The 10,705-nt window shown below is 37.1% G+C and overlaps 1 protein-coding gene across 2 annotated transcripts in view; it reads left to right on the top strand.

Annotated features, from left to right (window-relative positions):
* Scaper (S-phase cyclin A associated protein in the ER) overlaps nucleotides 1–10,705 on the top strand; it is a 351,295-nt gene that overhangs the window by 93,585 nt on the left and 247,005 nt on the right. Inside the window, exons 15-16 of one of the 2 annotated variants that reach the window (XM_055621926.1) lie at nucleotides 757–897; nucleotides 10,385–10,540. In XM_055621926.1, the coding sequence (XP_055477901.1) occupies nucleotides 757–897; nucleotides 10,385–10,540 (297 nt within the window). The remainder of the gene's footprint in view (nucleotides 1–756; nucleotides 898–10,384; nucleotides 10,541–10,705) is intronic. The other variant, XM_055621927.1, reaches the window with a different exon arrangement.

The following is a 10,705-nucleotide window of genomic DNA, read 5'->3' as shown; positions in this document are numbered from 1 at the left end:
ACACACACACACACACACACACACACACACACACACACACACACACTGACAAATTCATACCTGTTTATATATATCCTGATTACTGTTATTCTCATCTTGCTTATCTCCCTTCTGCCTCTGTCTACCCCTATCCCAGTAGTCCTGTTTTCCCCACAATGTCTGTTTGTTTTGTGATCTCTTAGGCTTTACCAGGGCCACCCATGTGAACGTGGATGTGGAACTGTCCTTTGGAGCTTAGTGGGCTCACTAAATAGGTACACAACTGAAGACATGCCTCCTCTTCAAGGCAACCATTAATAGCAAGTAGTTCCTCATGGAGAGGTGGGTTCCTGTGATCTCCCCATCCATGCAGGTTTAGTGCATGCCCGGTGAATGCAACCGCAGCTGCACTAAGTTACAACTGTGGCGGCTGTGTTGTGCCCAGAAGACAGCATTTTGCAACCCTTCTCCCTGTTCCCGCTCTTATCCTCCACTCTCTTGTGATATTTCTGAGCCTTAGGTGAGGTGATAAAAATTTATTGACTAGGGATGAGTATTATTCTCCTTTTTTGCATATAGGAAAATTGAGACATCAGCTACACTGTTGCCACGAGTAGACAGCTGTTAAGTGGCCAGAGAATCATGGCACTGTTTCCTGACTATGCAGTTGGTTTTTAATCATTAATCACACTCATGAGTTTTTCTATTTACTCCTTGGTCTTCTGCTAAATTATTGTATATTTTGAAGTTAATGATGTGATAATTTGTCACACATAGGAGAAAGATGTACGAAAGTGGAAGGAAGAATTACTAGATCAACGGCGTAGGATGATGGAAGAGAAATTACTTCATGCTGAATTTAAACGAGAGGTCCAGCTACAAGCAATTGTGAAGAAAGCTCAAGAGGAAGAAGCTAAGGTGCGGTGTATTAAAGTATTTAATCATGTAGTATTTCATAATGTATAATAGTATAACAAGTTATCTAAGTATCCTTTTATTTTAGGATAAGAGATTTTAGTGGTTTACTTAGAATTTACTAGGTACAATCTTAACCTTCATAAAAAGCAGGACTGTTGAGAGGAGAAGCAGCACAGCTGTAAAACACTAAGTTTGATGAGTTTTGTCATGTGTATATCTCTCCGACTATCAGTACAGTGAACAGTCACAAGTCTCTGGAATTCTTCTTTCTCTTCACCTCGGTAAATGTGCAGTTGCTGGTCTGCTTTCCATCCCTGTAGGTGTTTGAATTTTCTAGAACTACATGGATGGATCACATAGAATGTACTCTTTCTTCTGGCTTCTTTTGCTCATCATTATTTGAATTTCATGTTGTTGTATGTACTGTTCATGTCTTCCTTTTTTATTGCCATGAAATATTACCACCGTGTGCAAAAGCCATCGTTTGTTCTTCCGGTAACCTGTTGATGGGCGTTTGTTTTCTCATAGTTTTTGTCTATTCCAGGATAACTGTTGTGAGAATTCCTTTATCAAGCTTTTAGGTGCTGCTTGCTTTCCGTTTTTGTTGTTTGTTTTTGTAAATACTTAGAGAGGGTTGACAGGCTTACAGTAAGTTTGTGTTTTATTTCTTGTGCAAATGTGCATGTGCACGCTGTAGTATATGTGTAGAGATCAAAGAACCATTTCAGGAGTCAGCTCTGTCTTTCCAACAGGTCGGTTGTTGTGCTTCAAAGTCAGGTTGTCAGTCTTGGCAGCAAGTGTCTTTACCCCGGCAATCATTTTGCTGGCTTCATGTCTAACATTTTAATATGACGCATATCTAGTTCTATTGGACAGTGCTGCATTGTTTCATGTTCATGTTTGCACATAGTACATATTAATCACATCCACTCCTCTATCTTTCTTACCCCCTCACCTGACCACTTTCTTCTGTAAAAGCCTTCGGTAATCCTGTCATGTTTTTATATTATTTTATGTTCTAGAATCCACATATGAGAGAGCATGTGGTACTTCTTTCTCTAAGGCTTGTTTTTCATGTTAAACTTTTTTCCAAATTTTTTTTTATTTTTATTAATTACAGTTTATTTATTTTGTATCCCCTTGTACCTCCCTCCCTCCTCCCCTCCCAACCCCACCCTCCCTCTTTCCCACCCATGTCCCTTTCCCAGTATACTGAAAAGGGAGCTCCTCCTCCCCTTCCCTCTGATCCTAGTCTATCAGGTCTCATCAGGAGTGGCTGCATTGTTTTCTTCTGTGGCCTGGTAAGGTTGCTCTCCCCTTGGAGGTAGGTGATCAAAGAGCAGGCCAATCAGTTCCTGTCAGAGACAGTCTCTGTTCCCATTACTATGGAACCCACATGGACACTGAACTGTCACAGTCTACATCTGTGCAGGGGTTCCAGGCCATCTCCATGAGTAGTCCTTGGTTGGAGTATCAGTTTCAGAAAAGACCCCTGTGCTCAGATTTTTTGGTTCTGTTGTTTTCCTTGTGGAGCTCCTGTCCGCTCCAGGTCTACTATCTCCCACTTCTTTCATAAGATTCCCTGTACTCTGCCCAAAGTTTGGCTATGAGTCTCAACATCTGCCTCAATACATGTTAAACTTTTTAAATTTTTAAGCAAGTTATGTGAGTGTGTGAGTGTGAGTGTGAGTGTGTGTGTGTGTGTGTGTGTGTGTGTGTGTGTGTTGTTGTTGTTGTTGTTGTTGTTGGCATTGAATGTAGGGCTTTGGCACATACAGGCCCTCTGCACTGAGCTATGTTCCCACTCATATCTCCACTCATCTGTCTTTTGGTTGTATGGTGGTCATTGCCAGGGTATGGTAACTCCTTTTCTTTGTTACCTGCTTGATTCAAGTGCTCTGTGTTCTTTTCTTTCTCCTTGTTTATCTTGCTTGATTCTGTGGAAAAAAAATCATTTGCTTATTCTAGTGAGATTATTCTTTCTGGAATCTTAGGATTATACATGTCTTTCTTCCTCCTTTTCTGACTGGGGTTTCTTCCAGTATCTTTGGTGGGAAGAGCGTAGGTGATGAATTGCTGTCGCTTGTTGTTACTTCAGAAGTCTTTATTTTCCAGTGGTTTTCAGTGGGAACTTTGCTGCCTATAGTGATCTTCTTATCAATTATTAACTTTCAGGCCTTTAACTCTGTGGCTTTTTAGGTTTATTCTGAGGAGTTAGTCTTACTCTGATGGATTTGTCTCAGTGATTAGAAGCTAGTCTCATGGTGTTCAGTTTCCTTTCTTTGATTATTACACCTGGCATTTAAATAGCATTTTTGGAAAGTTGAGATCATGATTGGTTTTTGTTTTAAACTGCTATTTAAGTGCAACATTTTCTTATTTTGTCTTCAAGCCTGATAATTTTTTTTCTTATTTGATGTTTTACATTGTTTCTCACTTCATCTCTAATGGTATATTTGGATTATTGAATAGTTGTAGGTTTTCAGAGGGCTCAGTGCCTTGTTTTCTCAATTTTTTTTGTTTTTCTTCATTCTTCATATTGCTTTTTTATTGTCATTTGTGTATTTGTTAGAATAGGTATCTTGAACATTTATTGGTGTATTTAGGGTGCTGGTATATGTTTATGTAGGTGTGCATATGTATCCATACTGGTATACATGGACCTGTGTGCATGTGTGTAAAAACCGGATTTCTCAGTAAACCTAGAAGCTCATCTTTTGGCCAGGCTGGGTAGCTCATGAGAGCCAAGAACCTGCCTGGGATATGTATTGCATCGCTAGAACTCAGGTACCAAACACAAGACTCAGTGTCCAACCTTTTACATTATTTCTAGGGAACCGAACTCAGGTCTTGTTGCCTCTACTACTTTTCTATGACTGTCTTCCTAGTAAGCATATCTTTGATCTTCAGTGTAGTTCATTCCCCACTAGAACTCAGGGATTAGGACAGGACGCATACTGTGCTAACAACAGCATAGAAACAAGCCAAATATTTTATTATATTAAAAGATTTATTAAAAAAAGATTTATTTTTCTCTCTGTGTTTATGTGCACGCATAAATCTTCATGCACGCATACATGCATGAAGATTCCTGCAAAGTCTAGAGGTTGTTGTCGGATCCCTAGAGGTGGAGTTATAAGTGGTTGTAAGCTGCTTGACATGGGTGTCAGGTGGTTGAAAGTGGTGTACAAGTGGTTGACAGGCAATGAGCTAAGACAAAATACGTTGATTAGGAAGTTGAAAATTAATAAATGGATTAGGAAGCATGAATTACTAAGATTGGTCAACAGTACCCACGTAAAAGGCCAGTCTCCAAGTTTAAGAAGCCACTTCCCAAATGTTCAGCCCTTACAAAGAAACTACCTAGAAACATTAACTAGACCCAGCAGATTGCATTATTATTATTATTATTATTAGTAGTAGTAGTAGTAGTAGTAGTAGTAGTAGTAGTAGTAGTGTGTGTGCGTGTGTAAACAAATAAGGCTGGAGGAATGGTTCAGTGGTTAAGAGCACTGGCTGTTCATCCAGGGGACCTGGGTTCAATTTGTAACATTCACATAGTAGCTCACAATAGTCTGTAACTTGAACACCTTCATCTGGCCTCTGTGTGCACCAGGCATGTATATAAAGCATGTGCGTGCATGCACACACACACACACACACACACACACACACACACACACACATGCGCAGACTATATGTATGTATGCATAAAGTAAAATAAACTATGTAACAAAAGAATAAGAAGCCATGAATTGAAAGTGTATGGGGTAGAGATAGGAAGGACAGGCAGGAGGGGAAATAATATGTCTATTGTCACTAAGTAACAATTTATTTTGAAATATAAACAATGTTATTGAGGCTCTGAAGAGTGAACTATACATAGAATTTTATAATGCGTAGAATACCCAAGTTATAGGATAGTATGAAGGTTCCTAGAGTTGTCTTCTATGAGACTGATTAATTATAGTTATAGTGTCATAAAACAACTAAGATTATAGTTTGCAGTTAACTAGTTAAAAAAAAAAGCTGGTCTTGGAAGTGTGTACTCATAATTCCAGAATGGAGACAGGCGGGTCTGGAGTGCAATGCCAGCTAAGGTGTCTTAATCAGTAATCCTAGGTTTCAGTGACAGACCTTGCCTTACAAGCAGGCTTGGGCTGGCATGCATGGCAGCTCAGCCGATAAAGTTCCATGCACCATCCCCAAGGACCTGAGTTCAATCCCTGGAGCCCACATGGTCTGTAGAACCATCTTCTGCACGTTACCCTCTAGTCTCTGTATGTACAACGTGGCATGAGCACCACACCCCACATAAACAAACAAACAAAGATAATAAAAAGCAAGGTATATAGCTCCCAGCAGACACCATGGTTAACCCAAACACAAGTGTGCCATATTCACACAGCCACACACGAACACCCCCTTCCACTTCCTCACAAAAATTAGTAGTTAAATGAGCTCATAATATCCTAATTTTAAAAGGGGGTTTGAGGGAAATAAAAAGGTAAAATAGGAAAGAGAAGAAAAGTATATTGGAAGAGGTATTAGTACTAATAGTGAGGGAAATGCACTGGATCTCATATGAACACAATATACCATCTTTATACATTGAGAAATTTGGTAGAATTGGGAATAATTCCATCACTGCTAATAAGACAGATTATTCTATACACCTTTTCGTTCTGAGGTTTTACTGTAACAGGATTTGTTGATCTGATATGTCTCCTTTTTTTTTTTTTTTTTTTTTACTTCCTTTAGGTTTTCTCATTTTCTACACTTTTTGAATTGATTTCCTATTCTGTTTAAAAAAATTTCTAAGAACCAAACTGATTGACCAATACATGCCACTTAATTCAGGTGGTGTAGAAAACTCCATCCATACACATAGATTTCTCTAATAACAGTCTGCCAACATGCAGTGTCGTGCTGCCTGTCAGAGACGCAGCTGTTCCTCTGTGTGTGTACCAGGACACATGCAGTAGTGAGCAGCTGCAATCATGTTTCAGATAAGAAGCTCCTAGTACTGATTCCAGAGAGTGAACCTTGGAGTTTAGTCAAGAATGGGCTCTCATACATTAAAAATGTTTAAAATGTTAATGAACCAACTGTACACATGACTTTAAATTTCTGTACAATATTGAAATTTATGGGACTGTTACAGTTTTAGATTTTGATTAATTGTATTAATCAAAAAGGCTGACAGAATTTTGACTAGTATGATCAGGGCAGTGATTCTTTCATGAATTCATTTTGCTTCAGTTGCTGTTTTCCTTCTCAGCACAGCAACTAAGATTTCAGGGCTTTACCATGGTGAATCTTAAATATGAATATTTAGTCTCAACCGCTGGGTCCTACACTTAAGCTACCTTATAGCTAAGTGGTATGGGACTCAGTCAGTTCTCCATTTGTCCTTTCCCCTTCCCCCTGATCATTTGGTTTTCTAGAACTCTTCATTTTGGCTGATGATTATTAATAGTGTATTATAAATAACCACTGCATTTTAAAAAAACAGTTTTTATTTATAAGGAACACAACTACACAAAATCAAACTAGTCTTTTCTCACTTCTGGGAGCTCATTTCAGTTCATCTGTAATCTTATTTCTCATTGTTAGGCATGTGTTTATTTTTTCCCATTTCGTCTGTACTTTCGTTATGTTTATATACTCCCTAAATACTTGCTGTTCATATTTTTATCTTTTGCCCTTCCTAGTTCCAAAAGATGTGATTATTGATAGCATTCAGGTTAAGAACCATCAGGGATTTTCCCTTTGCCTTCAAGTTTAAAAATTATGTATTATTGTGAATGGCGTATGTATGAACCATGAAGTTTGTGTGGAGTCAGTCCCTCCTACTTTTAAATGGGTTTCAGTTGATTTTATTAGGTCACCAGGCATCTGTGATGAGTGCTTTACCCACTGAGCCATCTCATTGACCTTGCCTTTAAGTTTTAATGTAAATGTATTACTCTGGCTTTCTTCAATATCATGTTATATTTACAACAATGGTTGCATTGTCATTTATATATTATTTTAAAAAAATTTTAGCAATATAGCAAATAAAGTTAAACCTCACTATGAAAAAAGAGCATCTACTATTTAGGTTCAGAACTATTTTTATGCTGCATGAGTGGACAACTTCATACAGAGCCTTTCATTATAGACAATGCTTCTTACTAGGAATCAGGTTTAGAAGTAGACACCCATTCAGAGAGAACAGGCTACAGGGAAGCCACAAGTAAAAGGATACAGAGACGTGGAGGGGAGACCAGAGCTAAACAGCCTTGCTTTTTCTACTCTGAGTCAGTGGTTTGCGCTGGTGGTGGTTTAGGCTGAACAGTAAGACAGTTTACCTTTCCTACCCCCAAAAAATAAACCTGGGATAGCCAAACCAACAGATGTACAAACTGCCACAAAGACACATTAAAAACATGAAAAAGCAAAGCAACATGACTATTTCAAAGATCATAACTTAGTTGTTGAATCAAAGGTATTGAAATAGGTGAACATTTTAAAAGCTTATAGATGAAAATGATCAATTACCTGAAAGTGCAGAGAAACATAGAGATGAATTTAATCCATGATCTTGGGAGGAAGTCAGCAACACAGAAAAAAAAGCCAGAAATATAGATAGAAAAGTCAGCAATAGGCAATAAAAATTTGGAACAAAATTGAGATTTTAAAGAAACAAAAATAGAAATGTTAGAAATAAAACTAAGTCAAATAAAAAAACACAGTGGAAGACACTGCCAGGGGCCTAAAATAAAAAATTAGTTAGAGAAAATAAATAATCCTGTCTACAGTATCCACAAGAAATTAAAACGTACAACTTCCTATTGTCTCCCAGAAACAGAGTCACTGGTAAAGCCACCCACAGACTGAGTCTAAGGAGAAAATCTATCAGCTTAAAAGAAACTGGGGTAGTTTTTCTACTAAGAAATAAAACAACTCATCGAGGAGATGCTTATAATAAATATTATATATAATTATAATAATTAAAATATTATGTGCATATGAAATTGATATACCTAATTTTACAAAACAAGCACTGATGAACACAAAAGGTCTAACAGTTGCTAATACAATAATGATAGATTATTTCAATACCACATTCTAATCTGTTGATAAGGCATCTACCATCAGAATTAAAAGTTCACTACAGATCAAATGGACTGAGCGTCCCAATATATAAAATAGTCCATCAAACAGATACTGATATATGCATTGTTCCCTAAAATTAGACCACATTCTTAGAAGTGTCATCTAAATCAAGTCTTCCCAGATACTAAACAATTAAAATAATTTATTTTATCATCGTAGATCATAGTATAATCAAACTAAAATCAATAGCAAAAGAAAAGCAACAAAAAGCCCAATTCCCTATAGGAACTATGTAGGTACATGGCAGTTGAATAGTAATGTCTTGATTAGTAGTCATTGAAGAAATCATGAAGTTAAATTTTTAAAAATTCAATAAAAAAATGAAGGGATAGCTTTCTAGAACCTTTAAGATATAGCAAAGCTGGGCAGCAGAGGCACATGCCTTTAATGCCAGCACTCAGGAGGCAGAAGCAGGTAGATCTCTCTGAATTTAAGGCCAGCCTGTTCTAAAAGGTGCATTCCAGGACAACCAGGGCCGTTGCACAGTGAAACCTTGTCTTGATAAACAAAACAAAACAACAACAACAGAAAGATGTCCATTCTAAGATGAACATATATAGCTAGGTATGTTCATGTTGACAGATAACTCCAGAAGTTCTCAAATAATAAGTTATTATACCACAAGATCTTAGGAAAAGAAGAACAATCCAACTAAAAAGCAGTAGGGACCAAGAAGTTAAAAAGATCAGAATAGAAATTATGAAGTAGAGATGAAAAGAGTAATGCTTAAGAATAAATACTTAGTAATACTTAGAATGAATAATAAAATTGTCTTTAGAGAAAACGAAACCAATAAACCTCTAGTAAAGCTAACTAGAGATAATAACCAAGTTAGTAAAATTAAAGATGCATGGCTCTTTCCAAGTGAAATCAGGAGGCTCATTATGGAGGCCTTTGGAAATATTTCCCCAAACTAGGAGTTACAGAAGAGATGGTTAAATAAAAGGGAGATTGTTGGGAGATAGGCACCTTCAGGTGGTATTGTTGAAAATATAAATTTGTGCAGCTGAAAAAGCTAAAAGTACAACTGCCATATAATCTAGCCATAGTATAACTGAAATGCTCTAAGATCATACCACATATCAGAGAGATACCTGCATATCCACTTTATAGCTCCATATGATGTGAAGTGGAGCCAGCTTATTTGTCTGTTGATAAATGAATAGATAAGTAAAAATTGGTGCATATTCATAATAGAATTTTACTTAGCCATAAAAAGATGATATCATGATATTTGCAGAAAATGGATGGAATTGGAAGCCATTAAGTTAAGCAAGATAAGCCTGATTAGTTAAAATTTCATATAAAGAAACTTGTTTAAAGATTCTGCATATGAATAGTTTATAAAGATGAAAAAGGAACTATGAGAGAGGAAGAGACGTTAAGGCAAGGAGAGAGGATAATGGAATACATGTCACGAAAGTAGAAGAGCAGATTACCTGAGTGATGGAGCTAATCAGACAGTGATGGGTACAGGCATGGGAAAGTTGGAGGGGGGAACCTATTAGGACAACTTGTAATTACTTGTATGAAAATTCCATTACTCATGGGTATCATAAAATACATTACTTTGTATATCAGATTAAAAAATAAATTTTCCCTAGAATAATACAAACATACCTAATTATCTGTACTTTGTTTTGTGTCATTATGAATTTATATTAAACAAAACTTTGTAAAATAGTCTCAAATACTAAATTGTTTCCTGTTTTAAAATAGAAATGTTAGGAATAAAACTAAGTCAAATAAAAAAACACAGTGGAAGACACTGTTAGTTGCCTAACATCTAAACTTAGAGAAAATAAATAATCCTGTCCATAGTATCCACAGGAAATTAAAACCTACAACTTCCTACTGTCTCCCAGAAACAGTCACTGGTAAATACACCCACAGACTGAGAGAAACCTATCAGCTTAAAACAAACTTGTGGGTTTGTCATTATGCTTGCTTATTTTGAGGCAAATACTGGCAGGAAAACTTTATCGGTTATTTTTCTGTGGGCCTTACTGATAATTCAAATATTATTGTATAAAATCGTTGTTAATTTTTGTATTTTTATAAGAATTAAATTGAGGGGTTAGAGAGGTGTCTCAGTAGTTAAGAGTATGTACTGCCCTTTCAGAGGACCTGAATTTTGTCCTCATGCACACGTTAGCTAGCTCATGGACACCTGTAACTTTAGCTCCAGGGACTCTGTGGGCAACTGCACCCATATATACGCACAAACACATGCATACATGCACATGCACGCACGTACACGCGCGCATCCACACATACTTTCTCTTTTAAGAATTAATTGAATTTTGACTGTTTGTTCTCGTTGAAGGTAAATGAGATTGCCTTCATAAATACCCTTGAAGCTCAGAATAAACGTCATGATGTTCTATCAAAGTTGAAGGAATATGAGCAGAGGCTTAATGAATTACAGGAAGAGCGTCAGAGAAGACAAGAAGAAAAGCAAGCTCGTGATGAAGCTGTGCAGGTAGGATCCTACTCTGCATTTCCTGAGCATCTTTCGAATCTCAGGCTCCGAGTCAGGCTGAAGATCCAGACAGGAGTAAAACTTCTCTTCTTTCCTCATTGTCTCTCAGAAATTGTGTGTGTGTGTGTGTGTGTGTGTGTGTGTGTGTGTGTGTGTGTGTGTGTG

The sequence above is a fragment of the Psammomys obesus genome, unplaced genomic scaffold (genome assembly GCF_907164565.1).
Source record: "Psammomys obesus unplaced genomic scaffold, mPsaObe1.curated_primary_1811, whole genome shotgun sequence".
Lineage (NCBI taxonomy): Eukaryota > Metazoa > Chordata > Mammalia > Rodentia > Muridae > Psammomys > Psammomys obesus.
Note: the sequence above shows the minus strand (reverse complement) of the source record. Positions and strands in the feature narration are given on the sequence as shown.